The sequence below is a fragment of the Microchirus variegatus genome (genome assembly GCF_963457635.1).
Source record: "Microchirus variegatus genome assembly, chromosome: 7".
In the NCBI taxonomy this organism is placed as follows: Eukaryota; Metazoa; Chordata; class Actinopteri; order Pleuronectiformes; family Soleidae; genus Microchirus; species Microchirus variegatus.
Genome location: NC_139808.1, coordinates 28226230 through 28241475, shown reverse-complemented (window position 1 = coordinate 28241475; position 15246 = coordinate 28226230). Strand labels below are relative to the sequence as shown.

Sequence of the window (15246 nt, the reverse complement as noted above, 5' to 3'; positions counted from 1 at the left end):
TGATATGAATAGTTAATTATAGGCTAGCACCACCTTCTAGCAACACTAGTTGTATTTGTAAAGCAATGTTTTAATGACAATTTATATTTATATGTAAATATATTTGATTAAAATGGCTTCTATATGCAAATGTGACTCTGTGGCACTTATTTTAAACTCTTTTTGGGTCTTGGAATTGTCCTAAGTATATTATTCTAGTTTATCATACAAGGCTTTTTTTTCTTAGCACTTCCCAGAGTTCTTTAGATTTATGCAGTCTTTAGTTTCTCTCTCTGTCCAGGTGATCCCACGCTGATATGATGTTCTTTTTGTCAAATGTTGTGATTTTTTAGGCATTTTGAGTAGAATGATGTTATTAAAAGTTGGTCTTACTACACGCATATGTAATCCTCAAGCATGCCTTCAATAAACCTGGGTAAAAATACCCTTTTACAGCATTACACACTCTATTTCACCTCTATTTATTGAGTTTTTAATTTTATTGAATTTAACCCTAAATATGTCACAGAGATTCAGGAATAATGTTCATACAACAAACTGAACTCACCAACAACAACAGTACAGACAAAATATTTGCATTAAAAAAAAATATTTTGCAGACTGTAAATCATGTTTATGTTTTGAAATCATGTTTTGGTGTCATGTGGCGCCACCTACCGCCGTCTACCAGTCATTGCAGTCAGTAGAGTCTCAGGTGCCGAGCAACCACGGGTTGCCAGTTACGTCTGAGCTACAATGGTGGCATATGGTGCCTTTAAAGACCACACAAATAAAAAAAAAATAAAGAACACTAAAAGAGCGCAAATAATTACGTATAAAATTAAAATAGCACAAAACCCTTGTTTAAATATTATATTTAAGTTTAAAAAATACATTATTCTGATATTCTATCAAGTTGAAGGGGCAGTCACACTAAATACTGAACACTTTTGCTTTTATAAAATTTTTTTGTAATGATAGGAGTTTAAAGGTGCATTATGTAATAAATCCAAAGCAACTGACCATAAAATCCTCCTAATATGTCACAGAGACTCAGGAATAATGTTCATATAACAAACTGAACTCACCAACAACAACAGTACAGACAAAATATTTGCATTAAAAAAAATATGTTGCAAACTGCAAATCATGTTTTGGCATGTGGCGCCACCTACCGCCGTCCACCAATTATTGCAGTCAGTAGAGTCTCAGCTGCCGAGCAACCACGGGTTGCCAGTTACGTCAGAAAACGAAACCTAAAAGACCTGTGTTTTGAGTGAACGTAGTTACCGTTTTTGGCCACATTCTTACATATGGCACCTTTACATTTACTGTATTTTACGGCTTTAAATGGGTTTGAGAATTAAAAAACTACAACTCTAATGGCGTCATGAGACTTTTACGTAGACGGTGCTCGGGAAACCATGTCAGAGTGGGAGGTCTTGCTCCTCACACAGTCTGTGCTCCGTGGTGTGATGACGTTTCCTCTTCCAGCGAGCCGGATACAGCTGCTCGGCTCGGCTCGACTCAGCTGTTGGTGTAGGCAGGCAGGCAGGCAGGAGGGAAGGGGAAGGGAAGCGAGCGAGCGAGCTAACTAAAACTGTCAAGTGAGCTACCGTAAACCCGAGCCGTCCGCGCGGACCGTGGATGAAGCACCGCGCCTCCGTGCGTCTCCCGTGGCCGCGATGGCAGCGACACACACACGGTCTGAGTCGTAGCCGTTAGCCATGTAGATGAATGGTCGCCCTCTGTGTCAGAGTGATTCGCGCCGTTAGCTGCTCCCACACCAGTAGCTGTAGGGTTTTTTAATTTTTGTGGCCGGGACAGACGGCGGCACTTAGCCCCCCTCTCCCCTCTCGCTTTCACAGGAGGATGCTGAGGCTGTTCGGTGCCCTGGTGATCCTCGGACTGGCCCTGGCGTGCATCACTTCCTGGGTGCTGGACAGCTACAACACGGCTTGGCACCCGAAGCGGAGCGTTCATCATCATCCGCCGACTGCCGGCGATGGAGCTGCATCGGCGGGGAGTTCTCCACCATTCCCCGGCGGCGAGTTGGACAATATATTCTGGTTTATCCAGGTGAGCTAAGCTGTCACTTAGAGCCGCTAGCTAGCTTAGTTTGGTCTGACACGGCATCGTAAATACTGTCAAGATTAATGTTCATTTTATTATTTTAACCCTTAAAGGTACGCACCAAGAAAAAAGCTAAATAATTTTTTTGTATTATTTAATTATTTACTTATGATAAATAACGTTAAATTAGACCCTACAGTATTTTAGACTCGAGCCTCTACCAAACGGTTGAGATGTCTGTTCATAATAAACCTGGTTCGCATCATTCATAAACAGGGTCTAAGTCAAATTTAAGACTTTTTAAGACTTTTTAAGACCATAATTAATACAATTTAAGACCAATTTCAAATACATACTGGCAAAAAAAAGTGTGAAAGACACGAAGGAAAATTAGAGCCACAAATTGTTGAACTTGCACTTACCCATCTTACACCGCGGCGCGCTACTAGCTAGTGTGCTCGATAAATTCTCAGCGGGGAACACAGGTGGCCTACTTTAGTTCCGTGTTGTAGTTATGTTTTTATCGCATCCTCAAAAATAGAAACATTTCAAAGCGAGACTGAAGTTTATGCACGTTTTGAATAAAAGTAACGTTAATAGATTTTTAAGACTTTTCAAAATTGTATTTAAGACCTTTAATGAGATTTTAGGAGACTTTAAGACATTCTAAGGCCTTGAATTCAAATTATTGGATTTAAGACCCCGCGGATACCCTGATAAAGTACAACATTAAGTATTAGTGAGTTCAGCTTGATGCATTTTTTAATGAGATATAGTGACTTAAAGTGTGGTCGACCAAACGGTTGAGTAGTACTTTAAAGGGTTAACACGAGGGTTGTTTTAGACGGCTGAATGATTAACAGAAAGAGGTCATTGATGACAAAAGTGTGTCATTGTCAGGTACAAAGGGAAGTTGGATTTAGACTTTGCACTTTTGGACGATATGCGAGTGTCTTACACATCGTGTTAAATGACTATTTTTGTCAGAAACGTGTTTATTAAGGAAGTAGGTATATAAATATGAATACCACAATATAATTTCCTTCAATAACTAAAAGTTCTCGATATACACTGATATTATATGAGACATTACATTTAATTAGGTCTAAAACGATTATTGTCAACTATTTTGGGTGTTTTTGGTTTGTTGTTTTGAAATATTAAATGCAAGTTTTCAGATTATTCCCGCTTCTTAAATGTCAATATTTTCTTGTTTCTTTGCTCCCGAGCTGCAACTAACGATTATTTTCACAATGGTGATGATTTCTTTGTTATGTGGAGCAAAGAAACCAGAAAATATTCACATGTTAAGACGCTGAAGAAGTTTTAACCATGAAATAGTTGACGATTCCTTTAGTAATTGATTAATCGAGTAATTGTTTCAGCTCTAGTAGCCGTCAGCTCACCTGACTTCTAGATCGGCATCAAAATAATGCATCCTGTTAAATATTACAGTTAAATATTCAAATATATTCAACTAATTAGTTGAGTTGGGAGAAACCTAAAGAGTCTGAAGACGTTTCATTCATGTGTTCCCCTCCAATAATAGTGGTAGAGTCCAGTAAAGTCCATACAGTTGGTGTCTTCTATCATCCAACATCACAACAGGAAAGGAGCAGGACAATAATTCATCCATGCATCCATTTTCTAATGAATTAATTCATTAAAGATTCCATGTTTTGTTTTTGTTGTCTGGTTTCCAGGTGTCCGACATCCACATAAGTCGCTTTCACGACCCCAGACGCATTCCAGATTTTGAAAAGTTCTGCACCGACACCATCGAGGTGATCAAGCCGGCTCTGGTGCTCGTGACAGGTGTAGTTAAAAACTCCCTTTGTTTCAACAGTATTCGGTGTGTATGTGTGTGTGTGTCCTCCTCCTCACAACAGTTGTCTCACAGTTTCCCTCTCCACTCCTCAGGGGATCTGACCGATGCCAAAACGGAGAACAAGGTGGGCTCCCTCCAGCACGAGGTGGAGTGGCAGGCGTACCACAACGTCCTGAAGAGGTCGCGGGTGATGGAGCGCACACGATGGATCGACATCCGCGGAAATCACGGTGCTGAAGCCCGTCGGGCCGCTTTACCTCGATGTCTCGGGTCGAGAGAGTCCGTTAAGAGTTTTTCTCAAGAACCCATTTAGAGCCTCGCACAGGAAGTCAGTCGACCCTTTCCTGTTATTGGATTGCAAGCTATTAGACGTGAAACACGAGATGCTCGATTGTGCAATTGTCTCAAAAAAAGACGGCTGCGGCATCTCTGACAGATTTTCTGCTCTTATTGATCATCGTCACTTTCATCGCGTCTGTGCGTGCTACGATAACCAGAGGAGTTGAAACCTGACGCCTCTGTTAAATATAGGTCGCTTATCTATCGCCGTGCGTTGCTCCTGTGGGATTTGCATATTGAAAACACCGAAGGGAAACACACTGAAGGGAAAGCAATGGAGTGAAAGAAGCGTGTATTTCTACACTAAGACATGGAAGCAGCAATAAAATTAAACCATATATCAAAAACTACAGGGTCACTAAGTTGAATCCTCCAATATCCTGTGGTGGGACGGACTTTTGCGCCACCTATTGCTCATCTCGGTGAACTAATATTCACTTAAAAGGAAGTGGGTGGAAATACAAAAGGGATGGATCGATAGCACTTTATTTGGTCTACTACCAATATCAGTTTCCACTTTGCAACAACTGAGCTAGCGTGACCAATATAGTTATATATAGCATTTATATACAGCATTTATGTATTGATGATGTATATGTGATCCAATCGAGTGATTTTGAACACTATCAGAACAATGCAGACACTGAAAAAGCTCATTAATGCACATTTTCTTTTACAGAATCATTGAAAGTTCACCTAAAATGTGGCTAATGTGAGTTTCTCTCAGTCTCACTTTTGTGTTTTTTTCCCCTCTCCAAACACAAACAGACGCCTTCAACATAATGTCACTGGACAGCGTCAACAACTACTACCGGTCAGTATGGAAGTGAAAGTGTTGTTTGTACGTATGTGTGTTCGTAGTAGCAGCGTTTGAGTGTGAAGTCAGAGTCGTAAGACGAGTGCGAGTGTGTCGTAATCGTGATTTCAACGTCTCTTATTTCGCTGGCTGTGTTCCCGAGGACCGGAATAGAAGCAGAATCCACACGAACACAGACCGGCTCTTGACACAAATTATGTTTTATGCGTCTTTGCTGCTTCTCGCTAATGCAGAGGGATCGTCCTAACGTTGTTGTTGTTGTTGTCGTCGTCGTGGTACGTACGTGAGACTAAGTCTGTCTCATTCATTCATTCATTTATATATTTATTTCAAATGCATTCAATTATCTCTGGCTCGTTCTGTGGCTCCATCCCATCATCCCATCGCTCATGTTTGACTTTTTTCCTTTTCTCCTATAGGAAATACTCAGCTAATCAGAAAGTGGGCTCTTTCCATTATGTGCACAAAACTCCCTTTGGCAACTACTCCTTTGTCTGCATGGACGCCACTCTGACTCCTGGACCCAAGCGACCGTACAACTTCTTTGGCATTCTCAACCGGGTAAGACTGTCTGACAATGTCCACTTAACTTAAATATTTAATTAAAACTGTCGAAGCTGACACTAGACCTGAATTTACTACACATATTTTTAAATCTTTAATTGCACCTGCAACCTAGACAACTGAAATAAATGGTTAAAGGTGTTTATTTAAGACTTAAGCAAATGTAAGATTGTACTAACACGCATGGAAAAATAAACATTTAGCAAGTCCCTTGTGGTTATTCGCAAGAATTCACGCAAATTCAACCAGTTACAGTGACGTAATGGTGGTTTGGGAGCAAAACGTGGGTCGTGGGACTGAATATTACTATTTACCTTACTATTATCCTCTTTCTCAAATGCCTAATTTATTAAGAGAAGATTACACTGGTCAACACCAAATGTATTGTTTAAGTTTTTTTTAGCTGATTTAGGATCATTTTGATGATGCTGAATCCAAAAATCACATTGGTTTTCTCAATCAGGTCAACTTCCTAAACAAAGCTACATACTTGTTTACATGTACAGGTATTTCCACATCATATGATGCAAAATTCTTTTATATTTCTTGCAATAAATTCTAAATGCTGAAGATTTTGCATGTGCCAACTTATGACTAATTGTTTTTTATATATTTATATATATATATATATATTACAAGTGAATGAAATGGCTTCGACGAGAAGATCTTGCAAAAATAAGCCTGACGTATTTTTCTGCTACATCTGCACTGAATACACCATTGTTCCTAACAGGAATCTAGTCACAAGTTTCAAAAAGAGTGCTTACCATGCTTATTTTGGTATTAAAAGTGGTATAATGTCACACAAATGTCATCAATTTAGTCAGAAGAGTGGATTGTTCAAAATCAAATTAGCATAAAACCCTGACCTGATTAAGAAAAATTAGGTCAGGGTTATCCATAAAATCATGCAACTGAAACTGGAGGTGTAAAAGAAAAGACCCTAAAAACACTGCAGTGTGCATCACAACCCCACAAACTGCTGGAAAGACTGAGTTCCATTGGCAAACGTTGCTGAATATGTACATTGTCGAGTGACGTTTGTGCGATCGTTCCGTTTCTGTACTCACCGACAGACTCAGATGGACCTGCTGGACACGTTCAGAGTCGAGAGTCTGCGAAGCAACCAGTCGATCTGGTTCGGGCACTACACCACCTCCACCGTCGTCTCGCCATCGCCTGGAGTGCGAGACGTGATGAGGTGAGAAAAAAAACCCCCCGATGTTAAACTGGTTCTTAGGAAATGTTCTAAATAGTTTTTACCTGTTGAATTCTTGTGCGTTTAGATCTGCGGTCGCTTACGTCTGTGGTCACCTGCACACTCTGGGAGGCCTGATGCCCGTCCTCCACAGCCGACACCCTAAAGGCACGCTGGAGCTGGAGCTGGGAGACTGGATGGACAACCGCAGGCATGTGCTGTAACATCACATGACCACAAACTGACATTAAATCCCCTAACACTCTCTCTCTCTCAATCTCTTCTGTGTCCAGGTATCGAGTCATGGCCTTCGACCACGACCTGCTGAGTTTCTCCGACCTGACCTTTGAGAAGTGGCCCGCCGTGCTCGTCACCAACCCCAAGGACGCGCAGTACCTGCACCCCGGAGCGGAGCCGCTGGCTCGGATGCGACAGTCGACACACATCAGGTGTCTGTTCTGTGTGTACTGACTCTAAGGCTAGCTTTACATGACAACTATCTGTAAAAGTGGCGTTGCGTTCCCACTTTTTATTTCACGTTTAGACGAGTGTCTTTGGGTGTAAACCTGCATGCACACGTTTTTTTAACCTTTTGCACAGCACTCGTTTTCAACCCTTTAGACAGGAACGCAACGATGGAGCGTTTTTTAAGATTTCCACTCTGGAGGGTGGGTTAATTTTTTTAAGCCCCAAAAACGCTGTCGTCGTCTAAACGAAAAACGGTTTTGTCGGTTTCACCTGGGAGCGTTGTCGTGTAAAGCCAGCCTGAGTTAAATCAATAAAAAAGAACAGAGGAGGATTGTTGTCCTGCGACAGCAAGACTTCCCATGATCCCACGCTGAGACCACAGTGTGTTTAAATTTATATTTTCATGTCGGTCAGATTTTGAAAATTTCTCTGGGTCTGTGACAGGGTCTTGGCCTTCTCTGAGGCTGCAATCACAGCAGTGCATGTGAGCATAGACGGGAAGCCTCACGGGAAAGGCCGCTCTGCTGGAGGTCCTCTCTATGTCCTGCTCTGGGATCCATCTCTCTACCTCACTGGACTGCACACAATCAGAGTTAAAGTGGAGGTCAGTGGGATTTTTAATCAGCACGGATGAGTTTTAGTGAAGCAGGAACGGATCTGATCGGTGTCTCGTCTTTTCTGCGAGCCAGGACTCTGCGGGACGCTCCGCGGTGCGAGAGCAGCACTTCACTCTGGAGGACAGCGCCACGTCCAGCTTCGGTTTCGCGCAGTCCTTCATCCTCCTCACGGACCACTACATCCTGAGCCGAGTGGCCTTCGTATTCATGATGCTGCTGAACGTGGGCGCACTGCTCGCCTGTCGGTTCCTGCGCGTTCCATCGGGCCGAGGTGAGCTCAGAGGAAGTTTGACGAGAAACCTGTGGAGATGACATGTTGCTTGACAAAATCATGCACTGGCGTTAAGGCTGTAGTGTTTAAATTGTACAGATATAGTTATAATTTCAGTTTCTCAGTTGCTTTAACTTACGTAACACGTAACACTGACAAATTTAGTCGATTCGAGCTAAAACAGTGCGAGGACCTGAGCTTTAATTCACTCGGCTCCTCTCGACTCTTTTTCTCTCCCTCTGTCACTCGCAAAAAGTCTCAAAAAACACTCTTTAGTTGCCGCTTATGCCGTTATGTCTTATGTTTTAAAGTCGTATTTCGTGCTTTTCTCTATCTCCTGCAGGATTGACGTTCCAGGCACACATGTCGCTTCATCTCGTCAGTAAAATTGACACTTTCTTCTACTCGCTGCTGCTTTTCAACCTGTGTACAGCCGTAGGTGGGTCATTGAACATACTTTCTATATATTCTATATATATCTATGTACTCTTAAGTACTTTTTAGTATATGAAGGCAAAAGACTGAGTTAATTTTTAGATGGGCGAGTCAAACTTTAAGATTTTTAGTCCTAAGCCTGCTTTTTGAAGACGGAACAGAGCTGATTGGCTTTTCCCAAAAGCCCTTGTTTGTTGTCTAAAAATAATATAAATAAAAGTATAAATGGTTACCCCTTTGCTGCCTGCAGGTCCGTGGTTCATCGGAGAGTTGATAGATGGCCACAGCGGCGCCTGCTTTGCCTTTGGGGTTTTCATCGATGGACACTTCCTGGAGGGCAGTCTGACTTATGTCGTCGGAGTGGTTCAAGTAAGAAAATTAAACTGCATCTATTGTTGATATCCAAAAACAAGCAGGTATTTAAAGACGGAACTACTGGTTTTAGAAAAACCTTAATGGGGACGCAATCCCAAATCCCAAGCAGTGGAGAATTATTATTAGGCGGTGACAATAAACCTACTGTAAAATAAATGATATGTCAAATAAACACCAGCAACGTTCGTGAGAGTGAGAGCGTGAGCTTACCTCGGCTGAAGCTCACTGTTCACACCATCTTCTCTTCATCTCCCTCTCCACTTTCAGCCGTAAATATTCTGGTGGAGACGTTTTTGAGAGGCGTACTGGGGCTTTTTAGGTTCGGTAACACTGTGTTTGAATAACTCTATGTTATGGGGGAAATTAAGTGGTTGTTCCACTGTTCTTTAAGCACCGATTAATCACCTTTAACCTCCTTTCCAGCTGCTCTTCTTCAACATGCCGCTCACTGCTTACCTCTGCTGGAGCCTGCATCAGCGCTGGCGCGGCATGACCTTCCGCTCCCACTTCCTGCGGCCGGGCTGCCGCTGGCGGACTCTGGGCCTCCACGCGTTCATGCTGCTGCTGCTCACCTGGCAGGCGCACTCCTGCTACTTCCTCCTGGAGACGTACGGCCGCGTGGCCTTTTTCCTGTCGCCCGTCCGCACGTGGGCGCTGGGGCTCAGCGTGCTGCTGGTCTACCGGGCCTGGACGAGCCCCGCCCCTCTCATCCGTGACATTGGAAAGAGCGCGTCTCCCTCTTGACAGTAATCGTCGCACTGTGCAAAACCACAACGTTATATTTCGCCGTCTCTTTCCTTCCACAGACACTAAAACCACTCACTATCCCCCGCCCGTTTCTAGATAGTCAAGTTTACGTAATATGCATGTTACTGTAAAGCACCATCATCGCAACGTGTACGACACGACGACATTTTTGGATATTTCTAAGGGTTAAAATCATGGCGTATGTGAGGACAGTGTTGGGGGTTTAAAGCTGACTCATTTACTTGAGATTTAGCACTTTTTTTTGTTTTTGGAAGTGTTGCCTTGGCCCTGAACGCCACTTCACCACTGCCAAAGGATGAATAAGAAAGATTTCACCTTCTGTTTCTTCCCTCCACAAGAAAAAAAAACGTTCTCATTCGCTAATGAAGGCTAAACGTGCCAAACCGCAACGACGATACCGAGGACTTGTAGGTTTTTCTTACTTTCAGACTATCAGTCGGTCATATTTCCCATTTATACTGTATATATTACAGGAAATTATTCATGATTATGTAGTCGATCTGCGTACAAGACGTTTTTAAATTGAAGAAAACCCCACTGCACACAACTGCCACCATAAATGTATTATAATCACATTTTAGACGACAGAACGAACGCAGCTGTTTGTTTCTCAGGAATGTGAGCACTTGAACAATAGCCCGCCCCCTTCCTCCTCCCCCGGTTAGTATTTCAGGACAATATTTTTTATATATTCATAATAATACTCTCTCCGTGAATTAAAAAAAAAAAAAAAATTGATGTTTGATGGCAAGAAGAAGAAAAAAAGATTGATTCATGATTGTACTGTGGTCTGTTTGTAAAACTACACTGGAAATGAAGGAGGGAGTTTAATGAAGCATTCCCTGCACTGGAGGTTAATTGTATGTGAAATGATGTCTTTATTGTTCACAATGTTGATTTTTTTTTTCTTCTTTTTTTATTTTACGGTGAAGGTGTGAGAGCGATAAACTGTTGTTTCTACTCCGTAGGTGAAGGTTTCTGGATTTCCACAAAGAACCAAGTGATAAAAGTACAAAAAAATGGACTGAATTCTTCTTATTTTGGGCGTTTTTTCTCCAAAAATGACCCAGACTTAGTACATATGTAGATATATATCATATTTTCCATTATAAGGGAGCACTACCAAGTGAATAACTCAAAGTGAAGTTGATCCAACTGTCCACAAGGAGGCAGTGTTCAGTGGATTTTAAGTACTGTACTGCATTTTGCCACCATTTTCAAACACAAAAAAACTTTTTTCCTTAAAATAAACATAGTATAAAAACTCTGTGATTATATTTTACTCTAAATCTGGTTGTCAGGCCATTTTGTACTTTAAATTTAACGGACTGCGTCGCCGCCTCCACCGTCTCATCCCAAAAGTGACGTGCCGGTGATAACTTGACTCTTTTACACCTACGTATAAATATGAATGAATGAATGAAGAGTATGATTTTTTGCACCTGCCACTCACTTTTCTCACACACTCGTGTAAGAAATTAAAACTCGGAGCCAACCACTATTTTTATTTTTTATTATTAATGGTTTTTAGTGCTGTGGAATAATAATGATAATAAAAAATGTTCATTACAGTAACCTTTGTGTGTTTGCTTTCAGGTGAAGAAACCTAATCTTATATTTCAAACTGTCTAAATCAGCTTTTAAGTGATGTTATACTGTAAATTAAATGAAAAACTGCTATATACAGATAAGTTGTTTTTTTACAGCAGCAAAATCAAAATTTTTGGGTCAATTAACAAAGTAATAACAACTAAAGTTAGTGTTCATTAGTTTCCTATCTCAAGATAAGTATCTTTATTCTGATATCTTTATAATTTGCTTTCCAATGTTTCCCCCTTTCATCATCGAGCAAAACGCATCTGCAAGACAATGAAGAAAAATAAAATGATTCACTCCTAAGAGGTAAAAAAAAAAAAAAAAAAAGAAGGAAAAAGGAGGAAGAATTAAAAACAACATACCTCCCATGTTTTCTATTCCATTAACGACAGTTTCCATTACCTGGAAAATGGAGCATGATTAGATCAGGAATGGTGCAGAAGAAAGAACAGTTATTACCACACATTATGATCTCACCTTGATTTGTCCTGATTTCACAAACTGGCTGAGCTCGCAGAGAGCAGCGTCCGCTTTGCTCATGTAGTTCAGCACCATGAATCGCTCTCGAGCGATGCTCTTTCTCTGCAGGTGCTCCTGCGTCTCCTCGCTCAGCGGTGGCGGATACGGCACGTCCTTGTTGTACTGAGAGATCTGCCCGCACAGGATCACGCGACCGCCGCTGTTCATCTGAGTGCAGACGCTGCAGGTTACTATCCAGCCTATAATTGACGATGTATGCGTCTAAGGTTTGGGAAAACTCACCTGAGCTATGACGACGTCGCTGATGGCACCTCCCACATTGTCAAAGTACACGTCTACGCCGTCGGGGCAGCATCCCCTCAGCTTCGCCGAGACGTCTTCTCGGCGATAATTGACGGCGGCAGAAAATCCCAGATCGTCCACTAAAGCTCTGCACTTGTCGTCAGATCCACAGATCCCGACCACCCTAACGCAGCCGTCCAGCCGGCCGATCTGGGAACAAGCAGACGATAGATAGTCTTTCTTTAAAAGCATCATTTCAAGAATGATTTTTCATAAGCCTATGTGAGGGAAATCAGTGTAATATTATTATTACTACTGATAATTGGTGATAGATGTTAAATGTGAGCATCAAAATATTAACTATCTACTATAATTATACAAGGATGGTATAGTATAAAACCTGGGTCTGCATAACATCCTCTATATCCTAAATGTCAGCCTTCCAGATTCGCGAATTGCCTTGTTTTAAATCACCAACAACATCTTTGGCAGATTATGCCATCTTATTTTACAGAAGCACCTGTAAACTGCATAAGACGAGCCACTCAATCCCAATCCAGGGTTTTGCTGTTGTTCTCACCTGTCCTGCTATGGAACCGCAGGCTCCAGCAGCGCCGCTCACCACCATGGTCTGATTGGCTCCCTTGGTCACGTGACCCTTCTCCCTGACGCCAAGCAGCGCAGTGAGTCCCGTCATTCCAACTGCACCCAAAAGGTAGGACAGGTGTCCGCCGACCAACTGTGGATCCACCTGCGACAGAGAGAAGATTCTCACAGATTATGTCGCCTTCGTGGAGTGTTAAAGCTGCAGTACGTAACTTCTGTTGTCGATGATGACGTTATTATTCCGCCTCCGTCTGTATTTCGTGACTAGAAGTGACGTACCACATATTTATATTTGTGTGTTCTGTTCTTCATCTGAAAATGTGATCTTTTAAAGGAACACTTCACCGATTAGCATTTAGCTTTGTTTTACTAGAATAGGGGTAGAATTTTTCAAGAATTCCCAACCTCAGTTTCCCCTGAGTCAAGAAATATCTTCATTCTTGTTTTTTTGGTTGTGACACTTGGTCACTTGGTTCGAGGCTTGAAACTGCTACGCTAATTCAGCACTTTTCTAGACCCACCCGTAGGGGGACGGGACCTCATTCCCAGAATGTAAACGGTGTCCGCCATCTTTGCTAACAGTTATGCAGTTAACAGTTGCTAACAGTTATCAAAAATTCTACCGCTATTCTAGCTAATACAAAGCTAAATTCAAATCGGTGAAGTATCCCTTTAAGCATGGCTGAGTCCCATTTTCAGCCGATACCGATTGCTAATTGGTAGATTGTTCAGACGTGTAACTCGGAGAAACTGATCCCGAAACTTTCTTATACATTTGCACACTGTCCACATTCTGTTGCGACGTTTACCTTCAATAAGTTTTCCATACAAAGTCTTTAAACCATAAAAAAACAACACGTGTCGCAAGCGCAATCAAAAACTGCTCCCTGTTTCCCCAAAACTAGCAACGTTTAGCAACCACTACGCCCCCTGGTGTTCAGGAGGAATAAACCCAGCCAATACAAATGAATATAAGGCTAGGTAATGGATAATCACCTTCTGTAGGCCGCTTCCTTTCACAACAGCACGGGTCTGCCAGGGCCAGGTGAACGAAGTGACCACATCTCCTTCAGCAAAAATGCTGCCGCTGCTGCAGCAGCTGGACTCGACCACGCCGACGCCTCCGCCGTCCGCGCACTCCGACAGCTGCCATGGCGTCAGGTAATCTGCACCGCTGTGTTCGTTCATCCTGCATCGCTGTCAGAAAGATAAAGATGTCAATCTTTGCCTGGGCTTTTGTGGCTTTTCGGGCTGCCTTAATCTTGCTATAGATAACACAGATGGGCTAACGCGTGACGTAACTTTGGTTGAGTCACAGCAGGCATAAGAAGAAGCCAGACTATCAGAGAAATAAACTGTAAACATAATCTAGAATTTTGACATATATATATATATATATATATATATATATAAGAAATACCATGTAAGGGTCGACAGAAAGGTAAAGAGTCCGAACGAGAACCTCCCCGTCTTTCAGGTCAGGGATTAAAGTTGCCCCTTCCAGGCGGAAATTTTCAGGAACTGGCGCCCCATTTTCACCTGTGTGTATATGAATGATAAAGGTTAATCACATGGAATCACACACACACACACACACACACACACACACACACACACACACACACACACACACACACACACACACACACACACACACACACGCACACACGCACACACGCACACACACACACAACCTGGTTTACACAGTAGAACAGTGTATACCACTGGCGCTACACGTACCACAGTTTGAGAACCACAGATTTAATACATTAAAATAAGGTATTTAAAAGAACAAAACTTTTTCAAACTACCGTTTGGATGAAAATGTTAATTTTAGTGCATTTAGCAGAATTAATCCAGGATGTGTAAATGTACAGATTAAATTGGCAATAAGTAAACAGCGACTTTTTGTTGAGACAACTTACAGTTACAGACAATAAACCCCGGCCACAAATGAGATAATATATGACAACATTTGTCATGAATAATAATAATTATAATGTTTACCTGGACGTGAGTTGAGGACGACTCTCTGCACCTGCATCCCGGCAACGTGACCTTTTCTGTTTTTTCGAAGCGGTGCTAATTTTGCAAAACAGACCTAACAACAAAAACGGGTTGTTGTTGTTTAGTTTTTATGATACAAAAGTAGTTTTCAAGCGTAGCTATTGCGTTAATTGCGACACAATTGTGTATAATAACTGTCCAGTACTAGCAAACTCTGCTGCAAATGCTGTGTTTACTTTAGCCTGCACAAAGTTCTATTTCAAAGAGGTTTTCCTGTTACGAACTTCCGTTTTCGCCAGTAAGATCCTTTCTGCCGTTTTTGTCTTTTATTTTCAATGAATCGGTTCCTATCTTTATATTTGACTCTGTATTTATCGTGCACGCATATTTATTGAGTCAAGTATTTGGTTATAGCCACGTGTGACGTGAAATACTTGCTTAATTTTAAAATACACGAAAGTGGGGCAGTGTATTCGCCAACTTTTGGTGTCGCGTGTGGTCGTCATCTTGTCCGTCCTGAACGTCTTTGCCTCCTCGGTGCCA

General features: G+C 41.9%; 2 protein-coding genes across 2 annotated transcripts; one reads left to right on the top strand and one right to left on the bottom strand.

Moving 5' to 3' along the window:
* The first annotated feature begins 1530 nt into the window (after nucleotides 1-1530).
* Nucleotides 1531-11222, top strand: tmem62 (transmembrane protein 62). The gene is made up of 13 exons (XM_083892346.1): nucleotides 1531-2058; nucleotides 3756-3867; nucleotides 3973-4110; nucleotides 4988-5033; nucleotides 5456-5597; nucleotides 6677-6801; nucleotides 6887-7009; nucleotides 7092-7247; nucleotides 7711-7870; nucleotides 7956-8154; nucleotides 8498-8593; nucleotides 8840-8958; nucleotides 9388-11222. Exons 1-13 carry the CDS (start codon nucleotides 1852-1854, stop codon nucleotides 9706-9708), a joined length of 1944 nt encoding a protein of 647 aa, XP_083748472.1. The 5' UTR covers nucleotides 1531-1851; the 3' UTR covers nucleotides 9709-11222.
* Nucleotides 11223-11388: 166 nt separating this feature from the next.
* Nucleotides 11389-14804, bottom strand: ptgr2 (prostaglandin reductase 2). The gene is made up of 8 exons (XM_083892549.1): nucleotides 14704-14804; nucleotides 14117-14235; nucleotides 13693-13893; nucleotides 12671-12841; nucleotides 12091-12300; nucleotides 11806-12015; nucleotides 11691-11730; nucleotides 11389-11591 (listed from the first exon to the last, which is right to left on the bottom strand). Exons 1-8 carry the CDS (start codon nucleotides 14738-14740, stop codon nucleotides 11527-11529), a joined length of 1053 nt encoding a protein of 350 aa, XP_083748675.1. The 5' UTR covers nucleotides 14741-14804; the 3' UTR covers nucleotides 11389-11526.
* Between the last annotated feature and the right edge of the window lie 442 nt (nucleotides 14805-15246).